Raw genomic sequence first — 20,106 nt, forward strand, 5'->3', positions numbered from 1 at the left:
TCACACACATAAAAGTTTGTGGGTTGAATTTGTACTTGCAGAATCGCATTGTATTTTGCTCAAAAGCTCAGACACGTAAGATTCTGTAATACCACGATAGAAATAGAATCCGTCTGACCTAACATTGGGACACAGACAGACTTTAACTTAACACCTTCAATGCATTATCTGATTGAGATGACACCTATTGTTAAAAGCTATTTTGAGAACGTAACTTTTGAAAAGTTCTAGAATTTACATGTGAAGGAATCAAAACTAACATGGTCGTTCTAAAAGATGGTAGAGGTCAGCTAAAGTTGTTTGATATTCCATTCCATGACACTGCAATCCTGTTGCTATAAAGTCTGTGTGTTATGATTCTGCTCCACAACCAACCGATGAAGAAGCAGCGCTTCGAAAACTAGTGATTCCAAATAAACCTGTTGGGCAACAACGTGGCATTGTGTGATTTTTAACTTTGAAAATCTGTCAGTAATGCCAACATTTCCATACTGCGCATGCTACTGGGTGTCAGTAACGCACTGCGCATGTGTTACGGTGTCAGCAAAGCACTACGCATGCTCACGCAACAAGGGGAAACACTCCGTGACCTTGTTTTGATGGACCAATGAGAAGCTCTGGAGGACCGGATGGAGACTGGTCCTCCTGCCAATCACAGCAAACCCATCGTCTGGATGCGGAAGTAGGACCATGAACTTCTGAAATTGCTGCTGCTGCTCCTCTCTCTCTGAATGAAGATTGAGCTTCACGCCAGACTGCAACTTCCTTCCTCTGTCCAACATCTGTGAGTACAACACACTCTTTTCTCAACCCCGTTTCTATTCTGGGGTTGAGCTGTTGACTTGCAGGAACTGAAGGGAAACGGAGTGAATCCAGGGAGAGGACAGACTCTTGGAAAGTTAGTTCAGGTATTTTTTCAATGGCAAATACAGGAGAATTGACATTTCAGGCTCGAGCCTTTCATCAGTAATGATGTGTGGATGAACAAAGGGGCCTCTGCGTCCTTCTAATCCAGTCAGTGCAAGTTGTCAGACAGGTGAAGCAAGTAGTGAGTAAGGCAAGTGGTATATTAGCAAGAGGAATTGAGTTCAGAAGTGGGGACGCCTTCCTGCAGTTTGGGCGTAATTGAATATATCCAAAGTTGAGTTCATCTGATTTTTGAACAACAAAGATGTGATGGTTATGGGGGAAGGCAAGACCAATCCAGATCAGTTATAGAAACAGACCCTTCACTCCAACTAGTCCATGCTGACTATGTTCTCAAACTAAATTGGACCCACCTGCCTGTGTTTAACCTATATCCCTTTGAACCTTATATATTGGAGTCCTAGAGATGTACAGCACTGAAACAGACCCTTCGGTCCAATTTGTCTATGCCTACCAGTTATCCTAATCTAGTCTATTTGCCAGCCCTGGGCCCATATCCCTCGAACCCCTTCTATTATAGACCAATCCAAATGCCTTTTAAATTCTGTAATTATACCAGTCTCCACCACTTCCTCTGGCTGGTCATTTCATACATGCACTACTGTGTGAAAAGGCTTCCCTTAGATCTCTTTTATGTCTCTCCCAGTTCGCCCAAAACCTTTAGTTCTGCACTCCCCCACCCCAGGAGAAGACTTTGTCTATTTACTCTATCCATGCCTCTCATGATTTTATAAACCTCAGCCTCAGCCTCCGACGCTCCAGGGAAAACAGCCCCAGCCTATTCAGCCTTTCCCGAGAGCTAATTTTTTCAAATCTGGCAACATGCTGGTAAATCTTTTCTGAACCCTTTCAAGTTTCACACCGTCCTTCTGATGGGCAGGAGACCAGAGTTGCACGCAATATTCCAAATGTGGCCTCACCAATGTCCTGTAGAGCTGCAACATCACCTACCTCCCAACTCCTTTACTCAGTGCTGTAACCGATAAAGGAAAGCATACCAAATGCTGCCTTCACTGTCCTATCTACCTGGGACTCTACCTTCAAGGAACTATGAACCTGCACTCCAAGGTCTCTTTGTTCAGCAACACTCTCCAGAACCTTACCATAAAGTGTATATGTCCTGCTTTGATTTGTTTTTCCAAAATCCAGCACTTCACACTTAATTTAAATTAAACTTCATCATTCATGTACTAATCCAAATGTCTTTTAAATGTTCTAACTGTATCTGCATCCACCCCTTTGTCTGGAAATTCATTCCACACGCAAACCACTCTCGGGGGGGGGGGGGGGCTGGGAATGGCGACGGCGACCGTCATGTCCTTTTAAAATCTTTCTCCTCTCTCTCTTTCAAAATTTGCTCCATAGTCTTGAACCCTCAGCCTAGAGAAAGGATTTTGGCCGTTCACCTCATCTATACCCCTCACGATTTTATAATCCTCCTCTGCTCCAGTGGAAAAAATTCCAGCTTATTAACCTGAATGTAGGTATATTCATGGCAGGTCAGGCAGCATCCGAGGAGCTGCCTGACCTGCTGTGCTTTTCCAGCACCACTCTAATCTAGACTCTGGTTCCAGCATCTGAAGTCCTTGTTTTTACCTTTTACGTCGGTATACTCCTATCTACTTATGATCTGTTCTATGCTGGCGCAAGCTCGACAGGCTCAATGGCCTATTCCTGCCCCCAGTTTGAACACTCCTAGTCCAGGACAGCAAGAGACCATAAACCACAGGAGCAGAAATTAGGCCTCTCAGCCCATCAGGGTTGCTCCACTATTACGTTCTGGCTGATAAGTTTCTCAATCCCATTCTCCCACTTTCTCCCTGTAACCCTCAATCCCCTTGATATTCAAGAACCTATCTATCTCCATGTTAAATCTACTCAGTGACCTGGCCTCCACAGCCTTCTGTAGCAATGAATTCCACATATTCACCACTCACCGGCTGAAAATGTTTCGTCTTATCTTTGTTCTAAAAGATATTCCTTTTACTCTGATGCTGTGCCCTCAGGTCCTAGACTCTTCTACCAATAGGAACATCTTCGCCATGTGCACTCTGTCCAGGCCGTTCAGAATTCTGTCTGCTTGAATTAGATCTCACCCCTCCCCGAGTGTGGGCCTGTTAATCAGCATGAACCACACCCTTCAGGATGAGTTACAGCAGGAATTAGGTTCTGCAAAGTCAGAATGGAGGAAGTGTGTGTGGGATGGAGATTATCAGCTTTTGGGGGATGAGAGAGGAAACGAAGTTCAATATAAATTAGAATTGATCGGATGGGCTGATGGGCCCAGGAGTGGCAAAATGAGTTAATTTAGCTAAATGTGAGGTGTTACGTTTTGTAAGGCAAATCAGGGCACGACTTACATAGTTAATGGGGAGTGTTGCGAAACAAAGTGTCCTTGCAGGTTCATAATTCCTTGAAAGTGGAATTGCAGAGAGACAGGATTGTGAAAAACGCATTTGGTACACTTTCCTTTATTGGTCAGAGCATTGAGTACAGGGGTTGGGAGGTCATGTTAGGCCACTTTTGGAAAACTGTGTGCAATTCCAGTTGCCCTCCTCTGGAAGAATGTTGTGAAACTTAAAAGGGTTCAGAAAAGATTTACAAAGATGTAGGCAGAGTTGGAGGGTTTGAGCGATAGGAAAATGCTGAATACGCCAGGGATAATTTCCCTGGAGCATTGGAGGCTGATGGGTGACCTTACAAAAGTTTATAAGGGGTATAGATAAGTTGGATAGCCAAAATCTTTTCCCCATGGTAGGCGACTCCAAACCTAGAGGGCATAGGTTTCACCGTGAAAGGGGAAAGATTTAAAATGGACCTGAGGGGCAACTTTTTCACACAAAGGGTTGTGCATGTTTGGAATGAGCTGCCAGAGGATGTGGTGGAGGCTGCTACAATTACAACATTTAAAAGGCATCTGGATGGGTAAATGAATAAGAAGGATTTAGAGGGATACAGGCCAAATGCTGGCAAATGGGATTAGATGAGTTTAGGATATCTGGTCGGCATGGATGAGTTGGACCGAAGGCTGTGTTTCTGTACTGTATGACTTTAATCATCTTGCATGAAAGCAGAAGTGTTGTGAAGACTGGACTTTCAGAGCAGCTTTCAAAGATGTTTTGCCTTTACTGGAAGCAGAAGAAGTGACAATGAAGTATTTCATTGGTGAGACAGCAACTGAGTACGTGAGCACGTTTAGGATTTTGGTGGAAAGTGGGAATTCATTGCACTGTGGGGGTGAAGTGCTTTAAGGCTTCCCAGCAGGAAGGACAGTGTGCTGATTGGGGTGCCCAGTGAAGGGTTAGGTGGATTTTTGAGTTAAACTGCTCATTTCGGCCAGCCTCCAACATTGTATTTCCAATGCCGTCCATAAGAAGGAGCTGTGTGTAACTGGTATTGTTAGAAGCCTTACGGTTTTCAGTACTGCAGGAATGGCATTGTTTCATCGGCATTGTTTCATCAGCATTGTACAGGTTACTGGCAGCAGAGGGAGGTGTGGGCTGTGTTCACTAGAAACGATTAAGCATTTAGATAACATACAAATGAGAGGGCAGGGTGGGATTTGTCTTTCGATTTGTAGAAGGTGGGAGATTCCGGGAGCTGTGATCTGAGCTGTGAACTGCGGTAAATCATAGAAGCCCGACAGTGTGGAAGCAGGCTATTCAGCCCATCAAATCCATTCTGACCCCTCCGAAGAGCATCCTGCTCATACACCCCTCCCACCCTCACCCCTTAGGGAATCAGGGGTTCAGGATAATGCAAGTAAGAAGAGCTGAGATGATGGATAGATCAAATGGCCTACTCCTGCTTCTATTACTACAAAACTATAACCCTGCATTTCCCATTGGCTAACCCACCTAACCTGTACATCCCTGGCCACTATGGGCAATTTAGTATGGCCAATCCAAATCAAGGCAGGTGATCAATGTAGTGATGTGGAAATTGGACGTCAGAGAACAATAGAAAGGAACAACGAGAATAAACGTACCAGCAATTAAAACTGGATTCAAAAGATTACAAACAATAAAACTAAAAGGTCAGTATCTGAATGTGTGCTTGTTATGAAGGGGTAGAGGTACTGTACCTTTAAGAGAGTTAAAAAAGCGAGCAGAACAAAGTGTTCTAAACAAGATGAGATTGTATTATTCGGTCAACACAAATAGAGCAACTGGGTTGCCATGAGGCACAAACTAATTCAAATTTGGCCAATCAGTTTAAATTTTGCACCAAAATACCAAAGTCCAATCAAGTTTGAATTAAGTATTTTGATAATATTAACACCAATAAAATGATCCGATGTTTTGGAGTATAAAACCAGGCATTTTTGTGAGTTTTAACACTCTGTGTTGGACATAAAGAGTAAAGTTGTTAATTTTTACTTTAAATATTTATATTACTGCATGGGGTGAATAATTTCTGTGTTGATGGTCTAATTTAGCAGAGGGGGTTACCCCGTGTCGTAACAGTGCTGCAACGTAACAAAAGTGAATGAATTGACTGCACACATTGAAGAGAATGATTTTGATCTGGGACTCCTTACAGAGACATGACTTCAGGATGACAAGGATTGGATCCTAAATATTGAGGGGATTTGTGGCATTCAAGTCGAATGGGAAGCTAGGTAAAGGTAGAGGGTTGACACTGCTAATCAAAGCACTGATCACAGGGTCGTCTGGTGTCAGCTCGGATTTCAGGTCCTGGTTTCTTTGTCCTCTATTGATCTCCCTGTTCCCACACAGTTGTTGTCCGTTCTCAGCTCTGCTTCATTTCTGCTGAAGCTTTAACCTCCTTTGACACCTTCCGGAACAATAAATCATTCAGTCAAAGTCCAACCCACAATCTCCCAGCCTGTCAACCATCCAGACACAGAGTATCATACCAGAAAATATAACAAAAAAGATGAAAAGTTAGAATTAAATAGGTGCTTGTGTCTGTTCATTGGCAAGTAAACTAGAAATAGGGGTCTGCCAAGAATCTTATAGTGCCCTAATTGAAGAATTGTCTCTCCCTTACATCTAAGTATTAGTACCCAGCTATGATTTATAACAATATTTACATCAACAGAAATAAAGCATCTGTTATGCAATAGACCTAGAGATATACAGTATGGAACTAGACTTTTTCTCTCTCGTGTGTGTGTGTGTTCACACACACCAAGGTCTATGGGGTGAATTTGTATTTGCAGATACATTCCATTTTGCTCAAAAAATGCACAATCTGCAGGCAGACAATACATAGAATATTTTATAAATTCCACTTTGGATATAGAACCAGTCTGACTCAAAAACTGGGATACAGACAGACTCTGGCCTCACACCTTTCATGCATTGTCTGAGCTGAGTTGTCATCTTTTCTAATAAAACCTTAAGTTATCTCGAGTAGGTGTCTTATAAGAAGTTCTGGGGTTTACATATTAATGACACCAGCAACTCATTCTAAAAGATGAAAGACTTTACAATCCAGGTTTCTTCAATGTATCATTTCAGTGGCATGACTCTGTAATGTTTTGCTGTAAACTCAGTGTCTTATGATCTTATACTCCACAATCACCTGATGAAGGAGCAGTGCTCCGAAAGCTAGTGCTTCCAAATAAACCTGTTGGATTGGCGTCATGTGATTTTTATCTTTGCCCAGGTTAGGGTGGATTGGCCCTGCTAAACTACCCATAGTGCTCAGGGTTTTGCAGGTGTGGGAGAATTGTTAGAAGCGATTTGATTCCACCTTCTCGTGACTGTCTGTGTGAGCTTTGGTATGTTCTCCCCCTTCTGTCAGCGTGGGTTACCTCTGGGTGCTTTGGTTTCCTCTCTCAGTCCAAGGATCTGCGGTTTCGGATGGATCGGCTGTGCTAAAGTGTCCAGGGATGTGCAGGTTAGAGTGGGTTAACCATGGGGAACTGCAGGGCTGTAGGGTAAGTTGATAAGTCTGGGTGGGATGCTGTGTGGAAGGTCGGTGTGAATTTGATAGGTGAAATGGCCTGCAGGGATTATATAATTCTCCTGCTTTAGCCATATGTGGATTGAGAAATGACTGCTGTGGGAGGAGTAGGTTCCAGTTCATGGGACACTGCCCCAGTCCTGGGGAAGGTGGGAATTCTGCTGTCTCTCTCCCCACCCACTGTCCCCATCCATTCTCTCTCGCCCTGCAACTCTCTGCCCCCCATTTTCTCTCTCTCCCCCTCATTCTCCTCCTCCACCCTTTGACCCCCGAGTCTTTCTTTTCTGCCCCCACCACCCTCTGTTCCCCCCAGTCTCTCAATGGCCCCCACACTCTGTCACCCTGTGCATTCTGTATCTCTTCCAACTCCCACTAAACTTTCTCATGCCTCGAGCTCTCTTTGATCGCTGTATCAAGCTCATCTCAGAAGAGAGAGAGAGAATGGTTGGTGATTACACTGCCTGGGAGATAGGAGGGCATGAGAAATGGTTGATCTTTCAAATTGATTATAGCTAAAATAATATATTCAGAAACAGCATTAAAGTTTGAACGCATGATCAATTGTATATTAAGACAAAGCTGCAGCCATCTTTCTCAAACTTGCTTTGAACTATGTGCAGTTGTGGACAGGCTGTTCGGGGTAAATGAGCTTTTGCCCGAAATGTCAATTTGCCCGAAATGTCAATTTTCCTGCTCCTTGGATGTTGCCTGACCTGCTGTGCTTTTCCAGCACCACATTCTTGACTCTAATCTTCAGCATGTGCAGTACTCACTTTCGCCTGTTAGGGGTGAATGGCCGATTCCTAGTCTTGAATAATTGGTTCTGTTAGAAGGTGTATTGGTGTATTCTACGTGCAAGAGAGTTGAAAAGTGAGCAGAACCACCTGACATAGCACCAAGCGTTCTGAACAAGGTAATAATTTAACATTTGGTGGAACAGCTAGGTAGCTGGGTTGCCTGGAGACAAAAACATACTCAATTTTGGCCAATCGATTTAGATCTTGCCCTAAAATACTGAATTTCAATCAAGTTTGAATTTAGTATTTTGAGAATATTGGTTAGCACTGTTGCCTCACACCACCAGGGTCGATTCCAGCCTTGGGTGACTGTCTGTGTGGAGTTTGCACATTCTCCCCGTGTCTGCATGGGTTTCCTCTGGGTGCTCCAATTTCCTCCCACAGTTCAAAGATGTGCAGGTCAGGTGAAGTGGCTATGCTATATTACACGTAATGTTCGGTGCATTCGTCAGAGGGAAATGGGTCTGGGTGGGTTACTCTTCGGAGGGTCGGTGTGGACTGGTTGGGCCGAAGGGCCTGGTGCCACACTGTAGGGAATTTAATCTAATCTAATATTAACACCAATGAAATGATTTGATGCTTTGGAGTACAAAATCAAAAAATACAGTTGAACAGTTACAGGAGAACTGGCAAAAGACCAACAAATGTAGGCTGCTAGTCAGAACTCTGAGAGGTACCTGTCCAGACAAGGAGTCTGCACAGAGAAAAAACATCGACACCGACCTGGAGAGCAAATCTACAGAAGAAGATACAAAGAGAAGATTTAACAGCTGGCTGGTTTTGAAGTTTGAATCTTTCGGTAAATCTTAATCAGGGGTTTTTATTGGACTGGTATCATACAGGGGAAGTTAGAAGACAGGTTAGAGAAAGGAGTTGTAAATAGTTGTTAATTAATTATTCTCCGTTAGACATTAATAAATAAAGTTGTTAATTTTTACTTTAAATACTGACCTTTGGGAATAGTTTCTTCGTTCTTGAATTTTCACAGATTACTGCATGGATTAAACCTTCTCTGTGTTACTGGTTTAAATTAGGTGGGGAAGGTTGCACCCAGTGTTGTAAAATTTGGGGGCTTTCGTCAGAGATTTGAACTGGTTTAGACAGATTTGAATAGATTTGGGGGTATTAAAAATCCCAGCAGATTTAAACACTTGCAAGTTAGTGTGCTAGATCATTAAATAAAACTTTAAATAGTGACTTTTAGAAACAGTTCCTTACCTCTTGAATTTTCACAATACCACATGGGGTAAATCTTTTATGGGTTTAAATTAGTGGGGGGTGCAGTCCATGTCATAACATTTCTGACTATGTAGAAATAGAGTCATAGAGTAGTGGAGCATGGAAACAAACTGTTTGTTCCATGCCAATCGGATATCCTAAATTAATCTAGGCCCATTTGCCAGCTCTTGGCCAATATCCCTCCAAACCTTCCTGTCCAAACCTTCCTGCCGTGGATGGCACAGTGGCATAGTCGTTAGCACTGTTGTCTCACAGCGCCAGAGACCCGGGTTCAATTCCTGCCTAAGGCAACTGACTGTGTGGAGTTTGCACATTCTCCCTGTGTCTGCGTGGGTTTCCTCCGGGTGCTCCGGTTTCCTCCCACAGTCCAAAAATATGAAGGTCAGGTGAATTGGCCATGCTAAATTGCCCGTAGTGTTAGGTGTAGGGGAATGGGTCGGTGTGGACTTGTTGGGCCGAAGGGCCTGTTTCCACACTGTAAGTAATCTAATATACCCATCCAGATGCCTTTTGAATATTGTAATTGTACCAGCCTCCACCACTTCTGCTGGGAGCTCATTCAATCCACGCACCACCCGCTGCATGAAATAGTTGCCCTTTAGGTCCCTTTTAATCCTTTCCCCTCTCACCCTAATATAAATCAATTGCTGCTTTTTCTGAACAGGCTCAGTGGCTGGCACTGCTGCCTTATAGCGCTAGGGACCTGGGTTTGATCTCAGTCTCTGGCAACTGCGTGAATGGAGTTTGCACCTTCTCTGTGTGGGATTCCTTTGGGTGCTCCGGTTTCTTCCCACAATCCAAAGATGTGCAGGTTTGGAGAGGGCACTTCTTGAGGGGAATTAACTTTCACACTTTTTTTCTACTCCTTAGGTCCCTTTTAAATCTTTCCCCTCTCACCTTCAACCTATGCCCTCCAGTTTGGGAGTCCCCTATCCTGAGGAAAAGATGAGTAGTCAAATAAAATGCAAAAGGAATAAAATGTCGAGCCGCAGGATAAATATAAAATGTGACTCCAGCCTTTCTTGTCTCCGATTGTCATTTGGGCACAAATCCTGTCAGTAACACCAGCAACTTTACACAGCATCTTGCGCATGCTCCTCGGTGACAACACACACTGCGCATGTTCGCCGGTGTCAGCAAAACCTGCGCGTTGGGCCAATAGAAAGCCCTGGAGGACCGGAAGGAGCGTGGTCCTCCTGCTAATCAGAGACACCCCTATTGTGTGTGTCTCTCTCTCTCTCTCTCTCTCTCTCACTCAATCTCAATTTATGGAGGGGACAGATTCTGGAAAAGTTGGGCCAAGTCTGTGTCTCAGTTGGCAAACTCATGGAAAATGCAGTACCACGATGTGAAGTGATAGCATTCCCTGTTGGGGGGTAAACAGAAGAAAGGAGATGCATTGTTTAAATGGTGATATATTGGGATGTGGAGAAAATGAGGACTGCAAATGTTGGAGATCAGAGTCAAAAAGTGTGGTGCTCGAAACGCACAGCAGATGAGGTAGCATCCGAGGAGCCGGAGAGTCCGCGTTACAGGCACGAGCCCTTCATCATAAATGTGTATAAAGGGGCCTCAGTGTCCTTCCATACCAGTCAATGCCAGTTGTCAGATAGGTAGGAGCAGCAAGCAATGAGCAAAGCAGGTGTTATGTTAGCAAGAGGAATTGAGTCCAGAAGTGGGGATGTCTTCCTGCAGTTATGGGATCATTGAATATATTCAAGGCGGAGTTCATCTGATTTTGGATCAACAAAGAAGTGGTTGTTTATGGGGGAAGGCAAGAAAATGGTTTTCAGACCATTGCAGAACAGTTACCGAGTCAAACAGCACAGAAACAGTCCCTTCAGTCCAACTACTCCATGCTGTGTTCTCAAACTAATCTAATCCCACCTGCCAGTGTTTGGCCTATATCCCTCTGTCACAAAGCTGGTCCTTTTACTAAAAGCTGGTCCTTCTCAAGGATGCTGTGTCCTTAGTTTTTATTATCAGAGGGGTGATTAAAACGATCCGGGCTCCGAAGCGACTGGTTTAGTACAGAGATGAAAAACGGTATTGGGAGGCATTTTTGGTTATATGTGAACAGATGAGACTTGAGGCCCAAGTTTTTGTTTTAGAAGTGACCTGTGCAATGAAAGGGGAGTGGTCAGTCCTGAAAGCTGGAGTCTCGTTTGGGTGAGTTAAGCAGTGGTCTATGTGGAGAAAGGCTGCTAACACTGTCTCCTTCTGGCCTTCTAACTTCAACTGTAAGCCTCTGTTTCAGTTTTACTTTGTTTAAGGGGTTTGTTTTTTGGTACTGTTGTGTACCATTGCGAAGAGTGTTAAGAGTTTCTCCACAGCTTGTACTGTACTTAATAAAGTTTGGTTGTTCACAGAAGTTGGCGTATTGCAGTGTAAGAAGCTCAAGCAAAAGAACTTAACAAAGGAACCTAAGGGATAAGTTTTTCATGCAGAAAGTGGCGTGTTTAAGGAAAGAGCTGTCAGAGGAAGTGGTGGGTGCTGGTACAATTATGACATTAAAAGGCATCTGGATGGGTATACGATTAGGAAGGGTTTAGACGATGTGGGCCAAATGCTGGCAAATCGGCCGAGATGAGGTTAGGTTATCTAGTTGGCATGGATGAATTAGACCGAAGGGTCTGTTTCTGTGCCTAATATCTCTATCACTCTGGCTTGCCACTAACATTTGCCACATCTGTGTGTACAGTTTCTCTCTGGTGTCAGTGTCAATGCCTTGATATCTCATTCTTAACCGGACTGGCAGTGATGACTTTTGTAATCTTTTCTTACAGACTATCTGAAGACAGAAGTTTCAAAGTCAACAGATAAAGGGCTCATGGCCAAAATGTTGATTCTCCTGCTTCTCTGATGCTGCTTGCCGTGCTGCACTTTTCCAGCGACGCAGTTTTTGACTCTGACTCTCCAGCGTCTCCAGTCCTCACTTTCACGTCAGTGTCTGACAGTTACTCAATCCATCAGGACCGCAACAATTTTCAACTATGATTCTGTGAGAAGGAGCAAAGCTTTCTTTTTGGTTCCTGTTTGAGTACGGGGGCACTGGTTGAAAGACCCTACTGTTGCAGCGCACTGGGTGTGGAGCCTGAAACAACTCTGCTGCCTGGAAAGAAGAATTCATGGCGGGGTTGTACACGTGTGTGTGCAGGTGAAGCTTCAGCCATGGAGAAACCCGAGGAAACACAACCTGTTGAGAAACCATGGAAGTGTGGCGACTGTGGGAAGGGCTTCCGTGTCCCATCTGTCCTGGCGGCTCATCAGTGCAATCACACTGGGAAGAGGCCGTTCTCCAGCCCCGAGCGGGCAAAGGGCTTTACCTGCTCTTGTGTCCTGCTGGCCCACCAGCATATACACACTGGTGAGAGGACGTCTTACTGCTCCGTATGCGGGAAAGGGTTCACTTGGGTGGACAACCTCCAGACCCACCAGCAATTCCACACAGGGGAGAGGCTCTTCAGTTGCCACGAGTGCGGGAAAGCCTTCAGCAATTCCTCCGACCTGCTGAAGCACCGGCGAGTCCACACGGGGGAGAGGCCATTCAGCTGCCCCGAATGCGGGAAGGCCTTCAGCGACTCCTCCAACCTGCTGAGGCACCGGCGGGTCCACACGGGGGAGAGGCCCTTCAGCTGCCCAGAGTGTGGGAAGGCCTTCAGCAATTCCTCCAACCTGCTGGCCCATCAGCAGGTCCACACGGGGGAGAGGCCCTTCAGCTGCCCAGAGTGTGGGAAGGCCTTCAGTAAATCCTCCAACCTGCTGGCCCATCAGCGGGTCCACACGGGGGAGAGGCCCTTCAGCTGCCCAGAGTGCGGGAAGGCCTTCAGCAATTCCTCCGACCTGCTGAGACACCGGCGAATCCACACAGGGGAGAGGCCATTCGCCTGCCCTGAGTGTGGTAAGGCCTTCAGCAATTCCTCTGACCTGTTGTCCCACCGGCGGGTCCACACCAGGGAAAGGCCATTCAGCTGCCCCGAGTGTGGGAAGGGGTTCACCCGCTCCTCCAAACTGCTGGCCCACCAATGGGTCCACACCGGGGAGAAGCCGTTTGCCTGCCCCGACTGTGGGCGGAGGTTCACATTGTCCTGCAACTTGCAGAGGCACCAGCGGGGGCACCAGTGCATCCAACAATCCGATTCCACCAGTGACGCTGCAGTGGGTCACCCACAGGGCTGAACCTCCTGCCTATTCTGACAGTGGGTGTAGTGGGTTTTTTTGTTTTGTGCTGGACTCACCATCCCCCCCTCCTTCCCCCCCCCCCCCCCCACCCCCCGCAAGCCCACCTATGTGGCTCAGGGGTGGCATGGTGACTCAGTGGTTAGTACCATTGCCTCACGATGCTGACCTGGGTTCAAATCCACCCTCGGGATGACAGTCTGTGTGTAGCTTTCACGATGCCCCCCCCACATCTGTATGGGTTACCTCTGAGTGCTCCGGTTTCCTTCCCCGATCTAAAGGTGTGCAGGTTAGTTTGGATTGGCCCATCTAAATTGTCCCATAGTGTTCAGGGATGTGTAGGTATGGTGCATTAGTTGGGGTAAATGTAGAGGAATAGGGATAAGGGAATGGGTCTGGCTGGGTTACTCTGCGAGGGCCAGTGTGAACTTGTTGGGCCAAAGGAACTGTTTCCATACTGTAGGGAATCTAATCTTAAAAAAAAGATTTCCTTCAAGCGATACTGATAAAATATGCCGAGTTGGACAAAGTATCCCATCAAGTTTGAGACAAACCCAGGGTTGAAGAAGTTGGAAGTCACATGGCACCATGTCACAGTGCAACAAGTTTATTTGAAATTACAAGCTTTAGGAGCATTGCTCTTTCACGAGTGCTGCTCCTTCATCACTTCATCTGGTGCCATGTGACTTCTGACCTTGTCCTCCCCAATTCAACACCAGCACCTCTGCATCAGAGTTGACGAATGAGATTGGATTTTATTCGGCCTGATTTAGTGAGATGTTCATTTGGAAACTCAAAACTGTCGGACTGACAAAGAGACACGAATCATAGAGTCCCACAGCAGGAGACAGGCCCTTCGGTCCAACATTGTCCATACTGACCAAACTGTCCATCAACACTAAGCCCATTTCCCTGCACTTGGCCCATTTCCTTCCATACCTTTCCTATCCATGTATTTGTCCAATGCCTTTTAAATGTTGTTAATGTACCCACCTCAACCACTTCCGCTGGCATCTTATTCCATATGTCTACCACCGTCTGCATAAATAAAGTTGCCCCTCACGTTCCCTTTTATTCTTTTTCCTCTAACCTTAAACTGATGCCCTCTAGCCCTCACATCCCCAACCCTGGGGTAAAAGTCTGAGTGCATTCACCCTCTCACGATCTCTTCATTTCTCTAAGGGCCTTTCTCAGTCTCTAATGCTCTAAATAAAAATATCTTAGCTTGTCCAACCTCTCCCTTTTACACAGACCCTTGAGTCCTGGCAACATCCTTGTATATGTCTTCAGCACTCTTCCAAGTTGAATAACATATTTGTTATAGACACTGCCCTGACTACATATTTTGTTGGAGAAAGAGGACCAAATATTATCCAAACTGGATAATCTGGCTGATGGGACAGGAAACCACTTCCTTTCTTGAGACAAGTCTCCTGGAGAGAACTGGCTGGCTGACTGATCTACTGACCCTCACAGTGCCCCACTGCCCTCAGTTATCTGGAGGGAGTCCACACATTTGCCTAAGGTGGTGCTTGAAACCTTTATCATCTTTGGGATGGATCCCCATTCATTCCGTGCTATGGAGTCATGCAGCCTGGAAACAGACCCTTCAGACCAACCAGTCCATGATCCCCAACTAAACTAGTGCCACCCATCTGCTCCTGGCCTGTATCCAGTTTGTTAATCGTTTTATTCATTTGTTCACCGTTATAGTTGGATAAATAAATTGCTGATTGTTGATTTTAAAGTGTTGGGGATTTATTCTTATCACTAGAGCAGGTTACACCACTTTTCATGCTAATTTTACAGATTATTAGGTGACACGGTCCTCTGGGTGTTTCTGTTTGAGAAAGGCGGTGCTGTCAGCCTTCGCTTTATAAGAGTATTGACGTGATGTACTGCTGAATGCAATGGAGTCAACATGAATCGCAGCCTCTCACTGTGGTTGTGGGTGAATCACCTTAATTTGGCTCTTAACTCAGAAACTGCACACAATTAACTGCTGAAACAATGATTTACACTTTATTGTATGTAACAACACAAATAAAACTCAAGTAACCAAGTTCAACCTCACTCACAACTTGGCTATCTCCCAATTGATGGCTGAATTTAACTGAGTTTCCACCAACAGTTTATGTCTCTGGAAGTGTCCAGGGATTCAATGCAGCATTCTTCTTCCAAGTACTGCTGCTACATCATTCTGAGGTTGAATTCTGGTGGAGATTCCTCACTTTCAAATCTGTGATGTGATGTTTCTTTCGATTCTAACACCACCTCCCCACACTTCTGGAGATCTCTGGTCTGTAGCTTACCTTCTTATCCTCGAGGTTTAGTGCTTTGTTTGATACAGCCTTTCCTGCAAAAAACCCTTTTACGTCAGGGCCTTCCTTCCACAGACAAACTTAATTGTCCTTTTGTCATGAGGTTATTAAACACTTAGCTCATCTGTCCCAGGAAACAGTTTGTTGTTTTGCGTCCTTCTTCCCAGGGATGGTTAACTAGCAGAAATTAGGCCATTCAGTCTGCTCCACTATTCAATCATTGCTGATACGTTCCTCAACCCAATTCTCCCCGTAACCCTTGATACTTAAGAATGGTTAAGTCAGCTCCACCATTCAATGAGCTGAATGGCCTAATTTGTGCCTCTGAGGTCTTCTGATGTAGCAGTTTCTCAGTGGCCCTTTTGTTTCTTGGTCCAGAAAGAGTTCCTGCTGACTCAGGGAGTTTGGAAAGTTCTGCAGTTTAAAGGACCACACCACATTCCCCTCTGCCTCCTCTTGCGATAGTGGCAATTCCCAAGATCCCTTGGTATCCCTGAAAACAATCCAGGTGTCTGGACATCTCTGCTGCTACTCTGGAACAGAAGGATTATGGGGAGAAAATTCAGAAATCTGATGTGCAAACAGACTATGGAGTTCTACTCCAGGATTCTCAAGGTAAACTTGCAGGTTGAGTCATTGGTTAGGAAGGCAAATGCAATGAAGGCATTTATTTTGATCAGACTTGAATATAAAAGCAGGAATGTACTTCTGAGGCTCTGTAAGTCTCCGGTCAGGCCACAATTGGAGTACTGTATGTAGATTTGGGCCCCATATCTCAGGAAGGATGTACTGGCCCTGGAACGTGTTCAGAGGTGGTTCAAAAGAATGGTCCAGGAATGAAAAATTTAACATAAGAACATTAGAGGACTCTAGGTTTAAACTTCATGGAGTTCAGAAGGATTGGGGGTGGGGTGGGATCTAATTGAAACCTACAGAATAATGAACGGTGTGGATGTTGGGAAGATGTTTCCATTGGTAGGACAAACTAGAACCTGAGGGCTCAGCTTTCCTGTCAAGGGAAGACCCTTTAGAACAGAGGGGAGAGAAACTTCTTCAGCCAGAGTATGGTGAATCTATGAAATTCACTGCCACAGAAAGCTGCGGAGGCCAAGTTACTGAGTATACTTAAGACTGAGATAGCTAGGCTCTTGAGTATCAAGGGGATCAAGGAGTTCGGGGAGAATGGGGTTGAGAAACGTATCAGCCGTGATTGAATGGTGAAGTAGACTCAATGGGCTGAATGGCCTAATTTCTGCTCCTATGGTCTTATGGTATGCTGATGTGGGAGGGGGGAAAAGAGATGAAGAGAGAAAGACAGTTAAGGTGAAGCTCGATAGAGATGAAGGAAATATAAGAATTGTATGATAAATGGCAGAACACATAGGAGCACTGGCATAGAGGGGTCTGGGCATATAGATCCGTGGAAGTGGTAATGCAGGTGGGCACGGTGGTCAAGAAGGTACACAGCACGCTTCCTTGAATGTAAGAGTTACATTACAGCTGTTTATTCTGGCCACATTCGGAATATTGTGTGCAGTTCTGGTCACTGTGCTACTGGAAGGATGTGGGTGCTCTGGCTGAGGATACAGACAAGGTTCACCAGGACATTGCCCAGTCTGGAGGGCTCTCGTTATGAGCAGAGGAGGCATAAACCTGGATTGTTTTCTTTGGAAAAACAGAGGCTGAAAAGAGACCTCGACAAAATGATGAGAGACACAGATTGGCTGGACAGGGGTGGCAGGGTAGCTCAGCGGTTCGCACTGACACCTCATAGTGCCAGGGACCTGCGTTAGATTTTAGTGTCAGGCAACTAGCTGTGTGGAGTTGGCAGATTATCCCTGCACCCCACCTCCCGTGTCTGCGTGGGCTTCCTCTGGCTGCTCTGGCTTCCTCCTACAATCCAAACATGTATAGGTTAGGGTGGATTAGCGATGCTATGTTACCCATAGTGTCCAGGGAGAGGCAGGTTAAGTTGGATTGTCTGTGTGTAAATTGCCCCATTGTTCAGGGATGTGTAAGTTCGGTGCATTAGTCAGGAGTAAATGTAGCTAATGGGGTAAGGGAACGGGTCTCTATGTGTTAATCTTTAGAGGGCCGGTATTGACTTGTTGGGCTGAATGGACTGTTTCCACGCTGGAGGGATTCTGTGATAGTCAGAGGTGTTTTTTTCCCCTCCAAAGTGGAAAGGTCAACTAAAAGAGGGCACAGGTTCAAGGTGAGCAGGGGACTGTTTGGGGGAGAGGTGGTGGGGGTGGGGAAATCACACAGAGGGGTGGTGGGGGTTCCTGGAACGCACTGCCAGTGCAGGTAGTGGAAGCAGGCACCTTAACAATGTTTAAGGTGTATCTTGATAAACACATGAACGGGAGGTGAACAGAGGAACAGAAACCACACATGGGCAATAAATAGCAGGTCTAAGTAAGGATTAAGAATTAGCACAGGCTTGAGGGTGTGTGTGTGCCTAAACCAAGTGAGACGGGCCTGAGACTGTGCTGTATTGTATTGATACAGCTTTCCCCCACTATTTGAAAGTAAAGTGTTCCTTTCATAAGCCGAAATGGCCTAAATCGAAGAAGCAATTACCATGAATTAATTTGTATTATGCCTTTCTTTGTAAAAGCGACAATCCTCTTCAGATTTCTTTCGGTTTGTGGGAGCAGGTATTAATGTAGGTCTTTTGTAAAAGTGAAGTAGTGTAAAGCGAACTTTGAAAAAGTGGGGGATACCTTTATGCTGATGGAGGGAAGATGGGGGGCAATGAAGAGGGGTGGATGGAGGCTCAGGTGGAGAATAAACACAGAGACCAATTGAGCAGCTTGGCCTGGTTCTGTGCTGGAGACTCAATGGGATAGAGACAAATGTATCTATTTCAGGTATACCTGCAGAATGCTCCATCCAGGATAAAAAATGTCCTACATCTGCTTCAGCATACAGGGCAGATGAGCAGTTTCTCCCCGGTGTGGACCAAGAGGTGATGAGACTGAGTGAAGCCTTTCCCGTGCTGAATGCAGGTGAATGGCCGCTGCCTGGTGTATAAATGCTGATGAATATCGGGCAGGCGAGGAAGGGAAACCGTTCCTACATTCCCCGCATTTTCATGATTTCTCCATGGTGCGGGTGTCCTCGCACTTCTCCAGGTTCAACAATCAGTTGAAACTCGCTCACGCTTACAGCATGTGTGTGGTGTTACTGGTGAACCCTCTGATTATTGGAGGACTCTCATTCAGTCTGTATAGCATGTTCCAGTCACTGCTCTGGTGTGTGGGTGTGTGAGACTCTGAGTTTCCAGTCACACTGACGCTTAAAACCTAACAAAGCAGGCAGACCTTCTCCCCTTTGTTTTCAAGGCCATCAATATCCAAGTCCTGGTGAATCAATCGACTGTCAGACTTCGATGTGATGTTTGGTCTGAGATTTCTGCCTCCAAATTCTTCTCTTGTAATATTCCTGTGGAAAGAGATTGCAAAGGTCATCTCTGTCAGTCCACAATAGAAAGTCAAAACACACAATTCTAGTTTCTGTGGAACATTCTTTCCTCTCTTAATACCCAAGATCTTTGTGCTGATCTATATGTAAATGAATACAGCAGGGTAATGTGGTGGATTGCATACTCCATGAAGAGTTCACTCAAGTTGCTGAATGAACATCTATCGTGCGGTATTGACGTTCTTACTGAAGATATACAATATTCTGCAGTACAATATTATGAGCCCAGAAACAACTGCAAATCAGGATTTTAGAGCCATAAACATTCCATCAAATACGTAACATATACCCCAGACTTATCTGTCTTATATTAACGCACTGTTGTCTTACATTTCCAGAAGACTCAGATTTAAGTTTGAAGTGTGACTTTTTGTAAAAGAAGCTGTCTTTTGGACTTCTTCCATGCCATACTGACTCTATTACTGGAAAGACATCCATACAACCAGGATTCATGGATCGTGAGGCTTATCTTTACCCTCTTATAATTTTCTGTTGCATAAATGTTTCGACGAATGCCAACGCTTTTCACCAGTCATAGAGTCAGAGACATAAAGCACAGACACAGATCCTTCAATCTAACTTGTCCACGCCGACCAGATATCCAAAATTAGTCTAGTTCCATTTGCCATCACTTGGTCCATATCCCTCTAAACCCTTCCTATTCATATCCCCATCCAGATGCCTTCACCACTTCCTCTGGCAGCTCATTCCATACACTCATCACCCTCTGCAAAAAAAGGTTGACTGCAAGGTCCCTTTTAAATTTTTCCCCTCTCGCCCTAAACATACGCCCTCTAATTCTGCACTCCCCCTATCCCAGGGAAAAGACCTTGTCTATGCACCTCATCCACACCCAAGTTTTTATAAACCTCTTTAAAAAACACACACTCAACCTGCGATGCTCTAGGGAAAACAGCCCCATCTTATTCAGCCTCTCCTTGTGGTTCAAACCCTCCTACCCTGGCAATAGCCTTGTGAATCTTTTCTGAATCCTTTCAAGTTTCACAACCTCCTTCTGATAGGAGGGAAGACCAGAATTGCACACAATATTCCAGAAGAAGCCGACTGAAGCTGACTTTTGCAGAGTCTGCTCCCTGCTTGGATTCATATTTCTGCCTCCAGTTGCTGCAAGTGAACAGTGCTTCCCCCCTTCTCTCTCCCTCCCAGGATAAGGAATGGAAAGGGGGAGACATTGCTTCACTCCCAGATTTTGCCCAGAATAG

At 45.3% G+C, this 20,106-nt stretch overlaps 2 protein-coding genes across 7 annotated transcripts in view; one reads left to right on the plus strand and one right to left on the minus strand.

The window, feature by feature from the left end:
• The first annotated feature begins 596 nt into the window (after positions 1 to 596).
• LOC140460383 (uncharacterized) lies at positions 597 to 13,160 on the plus strand. Of its 4 annotated transcripts, none has more exons than XM_072554898.1 (2): positions 597 to 784; positions 11,684 to 13,160. In XM_072554898.1, exon 2 carries the CDS (start codon positions 12,069 to 12,071, stop codon positions 13,074 to 13,076), a length of 1,008 nt encoding a protein of 335 aa, XP_072410999.1. In that variant the 5' UTR covers positions 597 to 784; positions 11,684 to 12,068; the 3' UTR covers positions 13,077 to 13,160. The 4 variants fall into 4 exon arrangements, with proteins under 4 accessions (XP_072410999.1, XP_072410997.1, XP_072411000.1 ...); XM_072554896.1 differs by lacking the exon at positions 597 to 784 and adding an exon at positions 10,127 to 11,066; XM_072554899.1 differs by lacking the exon at positions 597 to 784 and adding an exon at positions 10,127 to 10,432.
• A 1,916-nt stretch (positions 13,161 to 15,076) lies between these two features.
• Positions 15,077 to 20,106, minus strand: part of LOC140460386 (uncharacterized) — a 60,315-nt gene continuing 55,285 nt past the window's right edge. For all 3 annotated transcript variants that reach the window (XR_011954049.1, XR_011954048.1, XM_072554904.1), the window contains one exon: positions 15,077 to 18,844. The gene's annotated coding sequence lies outside the window, so the exon portion shown is untranslated. The remainder of the gene's footprint in view (positions 18,845 to 20,106) is intronic.

The sequence above is a fragment of the Chiloscyllium punctatum genome, chromosome 36, assembly GCF_047496795.1.
Source record: "Chiloscyllium punctatum isolate Juve2018m chromosome 36, sChiPun1.3, whole genome shotgun sequence".
NCBI classification, from domain to species: domain Eukaryota; kingdom Metazoa; phylum Chordata; class Chondrichthyes; order Orectolobiformes; family Hemiscylliidae; genus Chiloscyllium; species Chiloscyllium punctatum.